At 57.5% G+C, this 15,246-nt stretch overlaps 7 protein-coding genes across 7 annotated transcripts; 6 read left to right on the forward strand and 1 right to left on the reverse strand.

Annotated features, from left to right (window-relative positions):
* The first annotated feature begins 311 nt into the window (after nt 1–311).
* Nucleotides 312–2,513, forward strand: SCHCODRAFT_02554652 (uncharacterized protein). Its single transcript, XM_050343703.1, has 4 exons — nt 312–348; nt 404–1,711; nt 1,762–1,900; nt 1,950–2,513. The coding sequence occupies exons 1-4, from the start codon at nt 346–348 to the stop codon at nt 2,348–2,350; spliced, it is 1,851 nt and encodes a 616-aa protein (XP_050197974.1). The 5' UTR covers nt 312–345; the 3' UTR covers nt 2,351–2,513.
* A 39-nt stretch (nt 2,514–2,552) lies between these two features.
* On the forward strand, nt 2,553–6,327 carry SCHCODRAFT_02640937 (uncharacterized protein). The gene is made up of 7 exons (XM_003027533.2): nt 2,553–2,802; nt 2,853–4,425; nt 4,473–5,095; nt 5,478–5,620; nt 5,672–5,789; nt 5,842–5,981; nt 6,031–6,327. The coding sequence occupies exons 1-7, from the start codon at nt 2,605–2,607 to the stop codon at nt 6,191–6,193; spliced, it is 2,958 nt and encodes a 985-aa protein (XP_003027579.2). The 5' UTR covers nt 2,553–2,604; the 3' UTR covers nt 6,194–6,327.
* A 168-nt stretch (nt 6,328–6,495) lies between these two features.
* Nucleotides 6,496–7,274, forward strand: SCHCODRAFT_01105628 (uncharacterized protein; the record flags this gene model as incomplete). The annotated part of the gene is made up of 3 exons (XM_050341031.1): nt 6,496–6,621; nt 6,678–7,080; nt 7,135–7,274. 3 exons carry the CDS (start codon nt 6,496–6,498, stop codon nt 7,272–7,274), a joined length of 669 nt encoding a protein of 222 aa, XP_050197975.1.
* A 229-nt stretch (nt 7,275–7,503) lies between these two features.
* Nucleotides 7,504–9,657, reverse strand: SCHCODRAFT_02640943 (uncharacterized protein). The gene is made up of 5 exons (XM_003027796.3): nt 8,562–9,657; nt 8,437–8,513; nt 8,311–8,387; nt 8,077–8,236; nt 7,504–7,873 (listed from the first exon to the last, which is right to left on the reverse strand). The coding sequence occupies exons 1-5, from the start codon at nt 9,482–9,484 to the stop codon at nt 7,743–7,745; spliced, it is 1,368 nt and encodes a 455-aa protein (XP_003027842.2). The 5' UTR covers nt 9,485–9,657; the 3' UTR covers nt 7,504–7,742.
* A 144-nt stretch (nt 9,658–9,801) lies between these two features.
* On the forward strand, nt 9,802–10,761 carry SCHCODRAFT_02640944 (uncharacterized protein). Its single transcript, XM_003027534.2, has 3 exons — nt 9,802–10,014; nt 10,094–10,321; nt 10,515–10,761. The coding sequence occupies exons 1-3, from the start codon at nt 9,846–9,848 to the stop codon at nt 10,607–10,609; spliced, it is 492 nt and encodes a 163-aa protein (XP_003027580.1). The 5' UTR covers nt 9,802–9,845; the 3' UTR covers nt 10,610–10,761.
* An 815-nt stretch (nt 10,762–11,576) lies between these two features.
* Nucleotides 11,577–12,862, forward strand: SCHCODRAFT_02517227 (RTA1-domain-containing protein; the record flags this gene model as incomplete). The annotated part of the gene is made up of 7 exons (XM_003027535.2): nt 11,577–11,724; nt 11,784–11,928; nt 12,005–12,117; nt 12,179–12,201; nt 12,258–12,335; nt 12,407–12,689; nt 12,747–12,862. The coding sequence occupies 7 exons, from the start codon at nt 11,577–11,579 to the stop codon at nt 12,860–12,862; spliced, it is 906 nt and encodes a 301-aa protein (XP_003027581.2).
* Nucleotides 12,863–13,246: 384 nt separating this feature from the next.
* Nucleotides 13,247–15,211, forward strand: SCHCODRAFT_02672338 (uncharacterized protein; the record flags this gene model as incomplete). The annotated part of the gene is made up of 4 exons (XM_050346642.1): nt 13,247–14,386; nt 14,420–14,578; nt 14,629–14,767; nt 14,835–15,211. The coding sequence occupies 4 exons, from the start codon at nt 13,247–13,249 to the stop codon at nt 15,209–15,211; spliced, it is 1,815 nt and encodes a 604-aa protein (XP_050197976.1).
* Between the last annotated feature and the right edge of the window lie 35 nt (nt 15,212–15,246).

The raw sequence follows: 15,246 nt of genomic DNA on the forward strand, positions 1-15,246 counted from the left end.
TGGCTTACATGCGGGAGCGAAGCTGGGCAGGAGTTCAGAGTCCGATATCATCTTACTCGCAAGGTCTCTCGCTAACTTTGTGAAAGCCGGATCTTCAACAGGTACGGTTATCACAGAGTAAGTAGCTCTCAGGATATGACCGGGCTTACAGAGAATGAGCCGCTAGCACGATAGAGATGCGGCGTATGCGAGACGTCCGATTTAAACGGTGGATACTGAAAGAACGTGGTCACCGAAGAAAGTGGTCACGTGCATGTTGAACTTATCACGTGCGTATATGTCGTTGTTCCGCCGGCGAATTTCGAAAGGCTGCGCGACACGCGCACTCGGCTACAAACGGTCATCATGGTGTGCTGCTGTGCCCTCTGAGCCGTATCTCAAAGAACTTACTCCAAGACTTCAGTCAATCCGTCTCACCAAGTTCCAGGAAGACATCGGAGCCCTTCTCCAAGAATGTGCGGCAGCAAACGACAAACCGACTTCTCCGCTCATCATGCCCGTTTCGCTTCTCCAACATCCCCTCTTCAAGGAGCTTTTCGCCCGTCTCGACCCGTCTCGCATTCCCAAGCATCCCCTTGATTACCGTGGGGCCCGCGCCATCACGGAGGCCCTCGAGGCCCTCTGGATGTACGCCCACATCAGCGAAGCGGCGCCCCAGAGCGGCGATGCATTCCTACGCGCGTATCTCAAGCATCTGCCGAGCGTCTGGCAGTGGGGCCTCTGGCTTCTTCCAGAAGAGGGAAACGTGAAAGACAGTTCTAGCAAGAACTTGGAGTGCCTGGACTTCCCTCTGCGTCCGGATGGGACAGTCGTCATTGGCGTCTACCTGCGCTACTTGGTTCTGCAGCTTATCATCGCGGCATTTGTTGATACGCCTCCTGGAAGGAAAATCCTCCTCGCGCAGCCACGATTCTATGAAGTCCTATTGAAGGTTCTTTCGTATGACTGGACGCGTCCGAAGAAGTTCAACGACGCACGGCAGCCCCATGCGTTATTGCGGGTCATTTTCGACGGGTTGACGGATAAGAACGATCCCAAGCTCGTCCAGCGCACCCTCGACGAGGTCACCGCCTTCGAAAAGCAGAATCCAGGCCGAATCTTCGAGATCATCGTCGAGCGCCTTCCCTGGCTACTGGACGCGGAGGAGAAAGACAGCTTCCAGTTCATCATGGGCTACCTCGGCACGCTCTCCCACCTCCTCATCCTATCACACCACCTCTTCAGAGAAAACATCCGGCGCGCGAATGGAGGTCCTGCTATCGTGGAGCTTCTCCTGCGCACGGTCCCCGATTTCGGCCTCCCGCGGACGCGGACGGACGAGCAGATGACTATGCCGATACTCATGCAGCTTATGGAGACGCTCCTAACGTCGCGCTGGTCTGACCGCGAGCTGGTGGACGTGATCAACGCGGGGCTCCTGCGGCTCATCGACAGGCTCAACCGGTTCCTCCCTTCGGACGCCAAAGGGAGGGAAAGGCGAAGAATGGTCAACGTATGGATCAAGGACGTGTTCATGCCGTCCATGGTGTGGCCGAAAATGCTTCGAACGTTTTACAAGGAGGCCTCCGAGCACAACCTGTTGACGAAGATGGTGTTTCCTCAATGGGATGAGTGGCGTGCGCTGCTGGACAGGTGCACTGTGCTCTGGAAGCGGTACACGAAATTCCTGGATCGTATGCAGTCGCTGCGCATGTTCTGCCACAACTCTAGCGTGCGTGTTCGGGTCTACGTCGTCGAGTTGTGGTGCTAATGATGTCCAAGTGCCCGCAGAAATCAGAGGCAACGAAGAAGAAAATTTGTGAATGCGCCAGGGTCGCGTACTGCTCCCGAGAATGCCAGAAGATACATTGGAAGAAAGCGCATCGCAAGGAGTGCTCAAGAAACGCTCGATATCCCATCTGTAAGTCTACGTAACCTACAATCGCGGACCACCAGCTCACAACCCGCAGTCTACATGCCCGCATTCGAGCCTGAAAACCCGCCTCCGAACCCGAAGCTCAGTCATGTCCACCGTCATTGGCTCCGCACCTGCGCCCTTCACGACCTAGCGTCAGAGAACGCGCAGTGGATGGCAGTGCGTACTGTCCTGATCGATTACGCCGGCATATCACAGGAGGACGTGGTCACCCGCGGCTTCTCCCCGGCGGGCGTTGAGCCTCACCCGGACTCTCCAGAGATGATAGGTGTCAAGCCTGTGCCGCGCGGGATGACGCGCGTGCTGGTGAGGGTTAATTGGGGTGCGAGGATAGGGGCGGATATCTGCGTGGAGTTGGCCATTGCTGTGGCGACGGTGAAGGCCATGGACGAGGGGGCTGGGAGGAGGCCTGGAATATTCAGTCGACCATTGTAGAGACTGATGATGAGCGCGGATCTTCCGAAAAAATTAAAAGTATACAAGATGTGTATGTCTGGGTCTGTACGTAGTTCCATTCCCGTCACAGACCTTTCATGTCGAGTGTTGTCCAGAGTCCAGATATCAACTTGGGCGATCGTGACTGTGACGTGTGTGTGACTACGGTATCTCAATTGCTCCCGCTCGCCGGGTTCTCATTCATCACTTCGCGGTCATCGCTTTCAGCGTCTTCTGCGTTGTGCTCACCATCCATGGCAACCCTGACCCGACCAAAGGTGCAAGAGCAAGAGCAACCGCAAGATGATATAGCTGCAGGGGTCCCCACTCCCTTTCCCGAACAATTCCTAACGGTGCCAAGGGAGATCGACACGACGCAGCAGGCGACGAGCAGGTCACTGCCGCAGGATGAGGCATCGGGCGCTCAAGCGTCATCGTCGAGGACAGGACTGGTGCGGGACCCTGCTTTGGCTGCTCCGAATCACAGCTTGACGCGGTCCAGCACGAAGTATTGCCTTCAATCTCCTACGTGCAGAAGTCCTGTCTGACGACGCTGAACAACCTCCTCGCCGTCCCAGCCGACAAGTGGGCGCCCATAGTACCAGATCGGCGCCATTCCATGCCCCCCACGCCCAACACCGCGTCCATGGCCGAGAAGCAGGCGGCAAACCCGGATACGTACTCCTCGGCTCTGCACACCCTCGTGTCGAATCTGCGCAGCCGCGAAGAGGGACTCGGCGCAGGGTCTGCGATGACGGAGATCAAGCGAGGGACGACGGACTCGGAACTCATCCGTGAGCTCGAGAGTCGCGTCGGTGAGCTCGCGCCGGCGCTTGACGCGCGCGACTTCCATCTCGCGTCCATCCTCGTCTCCCTCCTTGCGCACTTTGAACGGCTTTGCGGAATATCCGATTCGTCCCCATCCAGTCTCGTCCCCTCTGCCCCCTCCTCTCGCCCTGGCACCTCGGATAGCAAGCCGCGGAGCCCGCTTGAATCCTCGGTTGACCTCACCGATCCCTTCTCCAATCTGCGTCGGCAATTGAGCGACTTCCAAGTGGAGCGGCAAACATCCGGGACTCCGACTTCAGCGCCCGGCTCTCCTCCCGTGGTAGCTGTCGAGGCTGCGCTGCTGTGGACGCGGATTGACGAAGAACTCGACACCGTCGTTCGCCTGTGCAAGGAGCGAACACTCGCGCCTGCATACCACCTTCCGCCAGAATATGACGCGCCCGCGTACGAGACGGAGCATCCGCCTGAGTACGACGAAGGGCATGCACCAGCGCCTGATGACAAAATGAAGGCTGCAACAAGTGCAACAACTGCGCCGCCCCTCAACGAGAAGACGCGTATGGACCTGGAAGCAATCACCCTGGCGATTGATCGGCTTTACCTGGTCGCACCCCAGCTACATAACCAGCGCGTCGAGCTGCGATCTTCCAAAGTGCAACAACTCGAGCGTGCCCGCATGGCTGGGTCTTCATCCTCGACGTCCTCTAAAAAGGGCAAGCAGAAGGAGAAGGAATCTGACATACGGGAGCTTGAGAACATCCTCGAGCTCTTGGGGAAAGCAACGGAACGCTCGCTGAAGGACCAGTCCTATGTCCTCGAGGGTGGCATGCAGTCACGGCTGGAGCGCGCAAAGCAGCGCGACGATGCCAAACGTACCGCCTTCGTCGAACAGCTCGCGCAACACTCGGATGCGCGACGATTCCACGGACAAGACGCAGCATTCCAACCACCCCGGGAACGCGCACCAGAACAGTTGCTATCGCTGCCAGAGTTCATGCGCGAGCCCATCCCCGCGGAGCTCATACGACGCGACCCGAACGCGCTTCTGTCGCTACCCGAGTTCGTCCGCGAATCTATGATTTCGAATACTGACGACACGCCGTCCTCGCCTCCGCCACCACCTTCCTCGTCCATGCAACGACTGCGACATTCGAAGTCCTTGCAACGAATGCGGAGCCGAAGCATGTCTGTACCCTCGTTTCCCTGGCTTAAGTCAAGTTCGCGTTCTCGATCTGGGTCCGTGACTCGAGATCAGGCTGCTGCGAAGGAAGTGGATACTTCTCGAAGTGAGTGCTTTAGTCTGGGCACAAACGTCATCTAATGGTTCATCCAGCTGCAGCCTTCGAAGTGACATACGTCGCCGAGCACCACGATTCCCTTCAGAATGTCCTTGCCTTCTTCACGGTCACTGGCGCACCTTCAGGCGCCGATATCGAGGCAGAGGTCTTCCCGGTGTCGTCGAATAATGCAGCAGAAGGTGGCGATCGTCTCGTCATCAAATGCGCATCGAACGCTTCGGTACCGCTCAGTCTTCCTGCTCGCGTCGCACCTGGGAAGAAGCCCGTCACGACGACGGCTACGCATTACGAGATGAAGATCCCTACGCTTGCAGGACCACCAGCACCGGATGCACCCTCGCCTTACGAACCCGTCCCCTTACTAGACGCCACGCAACTTCAAACTGGCTCACCGACGAGCTTCCTGTGCGCATCATGCTCGTTGCCGCTGGTGCAAGGAGGAAGGCTGCGCGAGTACTCGGATCTGCCGAGCGAGTACTGGGAGGAACTTGTGGAGGCCTGGATGTGCCATGCTGACCAGAAGCTGAACGAGCGGGTCATGAGTGCCGGGCGGGGGTTGTGGCCGGCAGCGGGGCAGGCGCTCGTCGGCGGCAGTTATGTGTTATTCGACCAGACATCTGTCTCTAGTCACAATCTGCGTGTGGCGGAGCAGGCAAGGGTGCGTTTTCCTTTCCCTTTTGTTCGCAACCCCTTCTTGTGTCTCCCCCTTTACACACATCTCCTCCCGTCCTTAGACGGGAAGAGATGGACGACTAAGAAGACCGATGTTGGCTTTTCTACCAACGGGTTGTGAGCTGGCGGACTAACCAGACGGCTTGAGCCGTTCGAGGTTTCGTCCGCTGTGCTCCGCCCCTCGATCGGTTGATACAAAGCGTCCGAGAGCAAGCCTAGACGTCCCTGGTTGACACCTCTCCTGTTTGGAGGTCCACGTCTGGAGGGCTACTACCGGAGGGCACACCTATGCATCTCTTATCTAGATTTCTTCGATCTCTTCATCGCTGCGGTACACCGTCGCTCAAAAGACTGACGGCACATTGCAGCGCGGCGAAGAGTGGCGGCATGTTCGATGCCTCTGTGGCTCGTATATTGGGCGTTGCCGGGATCACCAGCCGGACAGCGGCGAGCGTACAATGACCTATAGGTTGCTGAAGTACGCCATGCGGCCAATAGGCCCGTCAGTTGAGTAAGTAAATCATCTACTCTTTGCGCGAAAGCTGGCTTATCGCCGTCCCAGGCCCATAAGGATACCGCTATCCGCGTACATTGTTGAGGATCTCACCGAGCTCGTGCAAGCGCACGCTTGCCACCGCTTCATCCTCTTCGACGAGGAGGACGAGCAGCCGCGGATATTGGTGCGCCTTCATTCTAAGCTATCGATCTGCATGTGGCTGACATCACATCTAGCTATGGTTGTTCAAGCCCAGCATTCGCATCGCGTACGCCCTCAGCAAACCATTCGCTCTGCCACGTCGCGGTGCAGTGCATGCGGCGAAGGTGCTCTTCAAGCTCTTAGGTCCATCTGAAGGGCATCCCGATCTGAAGGCGTGCGTACTCAAACCGTCCATCTTCTGAACCTCACTGATTGTTTCACAGGACACTTGAGCGCTACCCCGGCTTCCCTCAGGCGGAGTACCTGTACTACCCGATGAGCGTATGCCAGCAGCTCGCGGCGCTGCTAAGGCAGAGCAACCAAGCGTACCCGGAGGCTATGCGGACCATGACTGGGCTGGACGTCGGTTGGTTGCAAAGAGCGTAGTGAGTGCGCTTTGGGTCCGGGTTGTTCAGTGTTGTGGAGATGAAGCAGTGCTTAGAATACGAATAGACATTGAAGATACTATGGTCAAAGGGGCGGGCCTCCGATCTTGTTTTTCGAAAACGAAGCATCCAGCGATCTAGAGCAGAGCTGCCTCTGCCACACGAGGCTCTATCTCGGATGCTCCGCTTCTGAATGTATAACCTCAATCTCATGCCGTGAAGTTCAAGGTCTCCGCAGTCTGAGTGCTGTAATCCTAGTACAGCAGCTCCCGCTCTTTCTCCCTGTTCTTTGGAGCTGCCACCATGTCCTCCGTTCCATCCACGAACGAAATACCTGAGACTCGGTGTAACGTCTGCGATGCAGCCACGAACATGCGCTGCTCCCGCTGCTCATCGGTTCACTATTGCAGCAGGGAGCATTCAGTGCAGGTACGTCTCTTGGTTGCCCCGGACGATGCATGTGCGATGACCGTTGTCCACCGCAGGACTGGAAGAAGCATAAGCCCAATTGTGTGACTCCTCGGGTCGCCTCGAAGGCCAAGACATCGTCCAGCAAGCCATCGTTCACCGCGACGCCGTCTCAGCCCTCAAAGGGTTCCTTTCAGGCTATAATGTTGGCCGCGAACGAAGACACGCCGCGCATGATTACTATGGAGTATAAGTGGACCGACGATTTCGACGGTCGCAATCGTCCTATCAAAGTCCAAACTCTCCAACAAAGACACCATTTCGCCAAGTTCGCACATCCGAAGGAGTATTTCGTCAAGAACGTGGGGATCAAAGGAGCCAAACTTCCAAGCGATAGATGCCTAGTCATCCTCTACAACGACCTGATCCTCAGCGACGGTGACACGCCCGTCAACCGGTGCGTCAAGAGTCTGACCAACGGTAAGCGTACTTTGAAGGAGGTGATTGTGCGCTCACTTCTGCACTCTTCACCAGGCAAGGCGCCGCACGCGTGGGCGGACAACCTCATTGTGCTCCGCCAGCGGCCGATGGACCGGTATTGGTACTACGCAAGTGCGAATCTCGAGGAGGATATCGGCGTACTCCGACGTTTCTTTGAGGAATACTGGGCTTAACACATGCTGTGAGCGATGCGTGGGTCAGCGCCTCGAGATTGCTCGCTGATTGCCAGACACCCACACACTTACCAGGTTACTGCCCAGTACGACTGCAATCAACAAGCGCTTTCATGACGGATGTACAGAGACGGGCACGGGGGATACGATTGCATGTACTGCTCTTGGGATGTTATGGCAGTGGCAGCAGCTGTAAAATGTCAGCCCTTCAATTGAGAACAAGGCAACGACCGCGGTCAGGGACATCTTCAGAGGTCTCATCGTCGCATTGCAGTTGGGCATCGATGCAATCGTCCAGCCTCTGGTGATCGAAAGCGGTGATGCGAGTAATATTGCTTGCGTATTATGCAGCCTGATGCAATAAGGTATACCAACGCTCAACGACATACCCGCGCAGCCGTGCCTCGGCAGTCAGTTCCGTCTGCACCTGTGCGATCGCTCCCTGCTACGCCCTCGCAGTCGCTCCAGTTACACCTTCGCAATCGCACCCTTCCCGACCCAGGCCTCCTCGCGCACGGTCCACGGCGCATCCTGCCAGTTCTTGCGCTCAAAGACGAGGTACTCGGTCACGCGACGGGGGACGGCGGGGTAGCGGCGGCCTGTAAGAAGATTGTTAGTCGACGGGCGCAGGAATGACGAGACAGGTGCATGAAAGGCAGGAGAAAGGTGCGAAGGCAGCTCGCAAGCGAACAAACAAAGAGTCACGTGCGCGCGCAAAGGGACAAACAAGCACGCGTTTCGCCCGTCCCCATCCTCTCTCCTCCCCATCTTCTGGTTTACCAGAGAGATAAGAAATGCTCACCCGGCTGAATCGTCCCGTACTCCTTCTTCTGCGCCTCCGTGAGGTGCAGCGGGCGCCCCTGCTTGTCGTACGACTCAATGGACTGCCAGGAGTCGAGCTTGACGAGCGCCTGGATCATGCAGCGGTCGCCGTGCTTGGGGGGAGAGCGGGCGATGTACATCTAGGTGGGGGTTGAGTATGAAAGGAGTGGTAGGCCGGTGGACGTGGAAGAAAGTATGAAGGGAGTAGACTCACCTCATGCGCGCGAATGGAGAGAACCTCGGTCGGGCGCTCGAAGGCGTGGAGGTTGAAGATGTGGACCTTAGCTTGCGCTACATAATATTAAGAAAGACATGAGAGGAAGATGAACTAGCAACGCACGCAGCATGTCGCGAAGCTTGAGCGCGGTCTCCTGGTAGGTGTGACAGGTGTACTTGCGTACGGTGGCATTGTCGCCGCTGCAGACTATCAGCAAGGGAATGCAGAATCCAGACAATCTCACTTACTTGGCAGCAGCACGCAACGTCTCAACGTATGCCTGCTCCATCTCGCGGATCATCCCAGAGAGCCATGGAGAGCGTACGCCGGCGACCCAGGGGTGGATATAGCGGGTGAAGCGACGCCAGAGCGAAGGTGGGCGGGCAGGGGCGCGCGGCAATGGTGCGATAGAGCCGTCCGGGTTAATCTGAGCGACCGTGCCGGTGGTAGACTGCTTCCAGGGCTCCTGCAACCCAAGCTGGCGCAGCTGAGCCGTCTCAGGGGACCCGCCCAACCACGAAGGGCGCGACCAGTTGGAAAACCGTGGTCTCCTCGGCGCGTCGAAGGTAAGCGTCTCCGGCGACTTCATCAGCAGCTGTATCAAGCTCGTCGCGTTCTTCAGGTGATTCCGAACGTTGTCGCCGAGGACGTTGAAAGCGCGGCTAACGTGCGCGCGCGCGACCTGCGTGGTGGGTTTCCCCTCCGCTTCCGCGTCCGCGCGGATGGAGGCGGGGGTGAGGAGATGCGCGGCGCGCACGGGGAGGTGTACGTCCATAGTGCCGAGGTCGCCAGCGAAGGGATCGAGGCCCATGTTGCACATGTACTCGATCTGGTCGAGCAGGTGTGCGACGCGCTCTTGGTACTCCATCCCCTCCGTCTTCTCCTTCTCCGCTGCCTGCCCTGCCGCGCGCCGTGTTGCGCTCGCCTGTTTGAGCACCTGCGCGAGGGAGTTGCTGGTCTTCGTATTAGGCTGCAACTCTTGTAGCTTGCGTAGCGCCTCCTCCACGCTCTCGCCGCTTGCGGTGAGTCCTGCCGCTGCCGATGCATTGCCCTGTTGCCTGGCCGTCGTCGTCGCTGCCTGCGCCACCTCCGTCTTGCTCGGTGTTGTCCGTACGTTCTCCGGATGCTGCGCGGTCTGCGGGACCTGCTTTGGGTTCCCCGCCGTCTTCATTTTCGTGACGTGCCCACGGCCTGCGGTGGTCGTCGGCTGCCTGTTCGCCGTCGGTGTCGCCGCACGCGAAGCATAGTGTCTGAGGGCGAGCGCGGCTGGCTGGCGTCGCGCGAGTCGTCTACATGTCGCCGCCGCGTTCATCGCCGCTCGTCGCGTTCAACAACCAGTGTCCGTCTCTGGATTCTGGATTCTGCAGCCGCCCGATCGCTCCGAGGGCTCGGATGTCCGGTCCGACTTGCTCGCGTGGCATGCAGACGGACCGCCGGCCGGCTTCGTCAGCAACGGAACGGGTTTTTCGCGCGCGCGTCCTGCCGAGCCGGGCAGTCGCTTCTTGCTTCCAGCACTCATCTCAACTCTCATCATGGCTCGCCAGACTCGCTCCCGCCCCTCTGCGCCCTCTGCGAAGCCTTCGGCTTTTGCGCAAACGCGCCCCTCGAGCACCATGGCCGCCCCCGCACCCATGGCAGCGCCCAGCAACTCCGCATTCCGCCCCAAGAGCGCGGCTGCCCCGCCCCCTCCTCCTGTGCATGGTGCGTAAGCACTCACAGAGACTGATATTCTTTGCTGACGGCGACTCCTCTTCTTCCTCTTCCTTCACCCTCACTACAGCCGCCTCCCCCACTCATCACGCTGCCCCGCCGGCCCAGTCGCAGGCGCCTGGTATCATGAGCCAGATCGCTGCCACGGCTGGTGGTGTCGCCCTCGGTCACGGCATCAGCAACATGCTCTTCGGCGGCTCCTCATCCGCTCCCGCTGAGCAGCAGCAGGCTCCGGCACCCGCAGCGCCTGCCCAGCAGCAGTTCGGCTCTGGCGTCAATTGCGAGGTTCAGGCTAAGGGTGAGCATCTCTCTCTACCCTGTCGTCCATCTTGGATGCCCTCGCCGTCCAGCAATTGCGATCCGGCACCTTCTCGAATTTTCCTCTGTTTTCTCCACATGTGTACCCCGCTCCCCACTTCGAAGTGCCCCTACTTAATTTCTCCTCCCTCTTCTGTTTCTTCTTCAAATTTTGCTCTGACGCAACCACTCAGACTTCACCACCTGCCTCGAGAAGGCCGACCTCCCGTCGTGCACGTACTACCTCGAGCAGCTTAAGGCCTGCCAGGCTGCCGCTGCGCCGTACTAAGCGCTTCGTCTGCTCAGTTGGGGTAGTTGCATAGTCTCGGTCATGGACGTGGGGATGCTGTAGTGGATCTAGGCAGTGGTACACATACTAATTACAAGATAGAGAATCCAACCATCTCTCATCAATGCGATCCATCCTTTCTGCTCGATGTATCCTCACCTGCAACGGCCTCAATCACTCAAGTAACAACTCTGGATTAAGTATGCTCGGCTCAGACTGTTCAGATACTGAGAGGAGACGGTTCCTCTCGCCTTCAGCTGCGGGCTTGACGCGTAGGCGCCCAACGCTGAGCAAACTCTGCGCGCTGATTCGCTCGGGCGCCTGCTGGGAGTCCGGCAACTGCCGATAAAGTCTCACGGCCCTTGACCGCACGAAGTTCGAACCTGCTTCCTGCCGACCTGCTCGCCGCTGCGGGATTCTGGGTCCGTCCAATTTGTTGCTTTGAGCGGGAGGTTACATGGATAATCTCTTTTTTTCTGGCTTTCTTCCCTCGGAAACGCATGTGTGAGCTGCTTATGCGTTGAATGCTGACTGTACCTTTCGGAACGCGTACGGTTGCATGGCCGCAGTGATTACCATGAGTCCTCATTCAATGCATCCCAGCGCTGGTGCTTATCAGGGCTACCAGCATCTTTGGCATCATCAAGATACTACGGGACGGCATAGCAGGCAGTGCTACCCAGGGCAGCGCCCGCGACCATTCCGATGACAATCTCATTCGGCAACACAGCGCACGCTGTAAGGTGATATGGAGGGTGTTGATGAGGACGCCTGTCTAGTGTTTCTCCCCTTCGTATCCATTGTCTTCCCTAGTTTTTGCTTCTCCTCGTTCGCTTTGTTAACTCGTTCTTTCCCGCACCTCTCTTTTATCTACGACGCGCTTGCACAGAGCTTGCCATCCACCGCCTGAATAACCCTCTCGCCGTGGTCTCTTCACTTTACCCTCGAACTCCTTGCCGCGCGCAACATGTCCACCGCAACGCCTACCACTCCCGCCCTTCCTACCTCAACAGCCGGCCTTACTCCAGAGCAAGTCGACGCACTTTCCGCCTATGGATACGTGCCAACGGAATGGGTGTGCATCATGTACGTCGCACTATTCAGCATTACTACAGGTGTGTTCTCCGTCTGACTTTATCTTCCTACTCGCATTGACCCCTACGCTCCTCCCCAGCCACCCACCTCGGCCAGGCCATCTACACCCGCTGCTGGTGGCTCCTCCCCACCGTTGGTCTATGCGGCGCGCTCGAAATATTTGGTTGGGCGGGACGCCTTTGGAGTGCGCACGAGGTGCTGAAGAAGGACCCTTTCATGATGCAGTGAGTTGATCGTTCATTCATTCATTCCTTTCGTTCTCTGGCAGGATTGATGCTGATTCCATTCACCACACCGAAGAATTGTCGCCACCATTCTGGGTCCTACGCCCCTCCTCGCTGCCAACTTCATCGTCATGGGTCGCATAGTGGGAAAGCTTGGACCGGCATTCAGTCGACTGAGTCCGAGACTTTGTGCGTTAGAATCAACTATGCCCTTATTCATTTCTGTGCTCATGGGCCTCGCCATGCGTAGACTCGATATTGTTCCTCTCGTGTGTGCGTAGAGGAGATCAATAATGGATGAATAGCGATAGCTCACGCGCACCGAACAGGACATCGTGTCTCTCATCGTCCAAGGTGTCGGCGGTGGGATTGCGGCATCGGCGACTGATCACGAAAATGCAGATCTTGTGAGAGCAGGAGCATCCCCACATCCCATTGATCCCTTATTCCTTCTGATGTTTACCTATTCCATTTCCAGGGCGGTAACATCATGCTCGGCGGCATCGCCTTCCAAATCGTCGTCATCACCTTCTTCACCGCATCCTCTGCCGAATTTCTCTGGCGCTACTGGTCAAATAAGCCTATCTCCAGCACTATGAGCACGAAGATACCCAACCGCTCGACACTCCCGACCAAGCTCCAACTCGCGCTCTACCTCGTGGTGGCGTCGACAACCCTCCTCTTCATCCGTGCCATCTACCGCACGATTGAGCTCTCGGACGGCTGGGGAGGAGAGATTATCAAGACGGAGATATGGTTCAGTGAGTTATTTTCTCATTTTTGCTGGCTTCGTAGACGAGCTGCTGATACGCGAAAAGACATCTTCGACGCCGCGATGGTTGTTGTGGCCATGTACTTGGAGAACGTGCTGCACCCGGGGTGGCTTCTCGCGGTCGAGATGGATGAGGGAGTGTACAAGCTGCAAGATTTCTAAGTGTACCTTTATGCACACCCACTCTGATATATCCTTCGTGAAGTACCAGTGAGATTTAACTCGGCCTTATAAAGTACAGAGCTTGAGGTAGCCTGGGGGTATATCCTGTCGAATTCGATCCTCGTACACTCCTGGCCATGGTTGATCCTGTATATGCAGGGAAGATACTCCGTACCATCTGGGGTTGGACAATGCCCTAGGCCATGTCGACGAGATGTCAACATATCTCCCCGTGACCGCGGGAAACGTTGGTGCTCGGTCAGCCTGGCCTTTGTCGCGTCGCGCCTTTCTTCGTACTCCCACTCAGGTTGCGTCCCACAGTGGTGATCAACGCGTTATTCATGGTAAGTCTCTTGCGTCTCTGCCTGCTGACCGTGAATAACCATGCCGGCCCCGCAGGTCGACCGCTTTACTACATTCAAAGCCGACTTCCAGGCCCTCGTTACAAACGACCAACCTTACGATACTCTTGTGATACCTCCCGAGCTTCTGAAGCACGACCTGCTCAAAGAACTATTCACTCGCCTCGGCCCTTCTCGCATTCCCAAGCTCCCTCTCGACCAGCACGGCGCTCGCGCCATCAGGGACGCCCTCGATGCCCTGACTCTGTATTCGCACTACGCGCAGGCCGCGCTGTGGAGTGGCGACGTCGTCAAGAAGGCCTATATCACCGAGCAGCTGCCGAATGTCTGGAAATGGGCTCTCTGGCTCCTACCCGGCGCGGGCAATGTCGTAGACGTGACCGAGGTGAACGCGGAGACCCTCAGCTTCCCTCTCCGCAAGAACGGGAAGCTCGTCGTCCCGGTGGACTTGCGTTACACTCAGCTGATGATTCTCATTGGCGCCATACTTATCACCGAGAAGGATGCCGATACGAACGCACTCCTCCGAGCACAGCCGCGCTTTATGCAAGTCATGCTCGCCGTACTGGCGCATAACTGGGACAGCTCAAAATGCGATACCTCGAACGCGGCACCTCTACATGCTATGATGGGGCACCTTCGTGATAGCTTGTCGCCGCAGGATGATCCGGAGGTCGTCTTCCGCGCGCTCGCCGATGTCACTGCCTTCGACAAGAAAAATCCCGGGCGTCTCTTCGCTGCCATTACCGAGCGCTTGCCCTGGCTGTATGCGCAGGAAGAGGCGTACAGCGCCGAGTTCCTCATGGGGTACATCTGCACGCTCTCTGCCCTCCACGACTACGCGCCAGAGTCCTTCCGCGATGGCATCCGGCGCGCTAAGGGAGGCGTCATCGCTGTGCGGCTGCTCTCCCGCGTTGTCCCCGATGAGAATCATCCTCGCCAGCGCATCGACGAGACGCAGTCAATCAGCATTCTCATGCTTCTCCTAGATGAGATTCTTATGACTCGCTTGTCGGACGACGAGCTGGTAGAGGTCATCAATGCGGGCCTGTTGGGCGTTATCGACCGGCTGAACCGGTACGTGCCGCTCGACCACGAAGACAGGGAGGACCAGCGCGCTATGGTCAACAAATGTATGAGCATTGTAATTATGCCGTCGCTGGTGTAGCCAGAGGTGCTGCGCGCCTTTCACGAGCGGGCTGTCGAAGCCAAATTGCTAGACGAAGAGCGGCCTGTACATCCAAAATGGCCTGAGTGGACTGCGCTCCTCAAAAGGTGCTCAAAGTTGTGGAAGCGATTCACTACCTTCGAGGAGCGCATGGCCGAGGTGCAGAGCTCCTGTCACAATCCCGAGGTACTTAGTCTTCATTCACCTCAAGCGAATGGCGTGCTGACGACGATCAGTGCACACAACCCAACTCGAAGACCAAGAACGGAATATGTGAATGCGCCAAGGTGGCCTATTGCTCTCCACAGTGCCAAAAGGCACACTGGCGTAAAGCGCACCGGGATGAGTGTACAAGGGACTCCAAGTACCCGATGAGTAAGCCTTCCCCTCTTGTTGAACACACGCAGCGTACTGACTTTCCCCTCCTTGCCACCCCTTGTAGTCCCTTGCAAAGTCATGCCAGACGCGCCATCGAAACCCAAGCTCACCTACGTCCAACGGCACTTCATCCGAGCGTGCGCCCTACGCGACCTCGCCAACACGCGCGATGCCGACCGGATGGCAGGGCGAGCGGTCATGGTCGACTATACCGATCCGTCTGAGGGGGACTGGGCGAAAGGCTTCACAGTCGCGAATATCCAACTACCCGATGGGATGACTGGTTTCGAAGCAGTCGCGAAAGGGATGACACGCGTCTTCGTCCGCGTTGGCTGGGGCACTAGGTTAGCCGCGGACGTCGCCGTGGAGAAGGCGATTTCGGCGGAGGAGGTCGAGTCGATGAGGGAGCCCATCACGGTGTACAAGTTCACCATTTGTTGAGCTTCCTCCCGGAGATGTTCGTCGTGCTACAGATA

Source organism: Schizophyllum commune, assembly GCF_000143185.2.
Source record: "Schizophyllum commune H4-8 unplaced genomic scaffold SCHCOscaffold_12, whole genome shotgun sequence".
NCBI classification, from domain to species: domain Eukaryota; kingdom Fungi; phylum Basidiomycota; class Agaricomycetes; order Agaricales; family Schizophyllaceae; genus Schizophyllum; species Schizophyllum commune.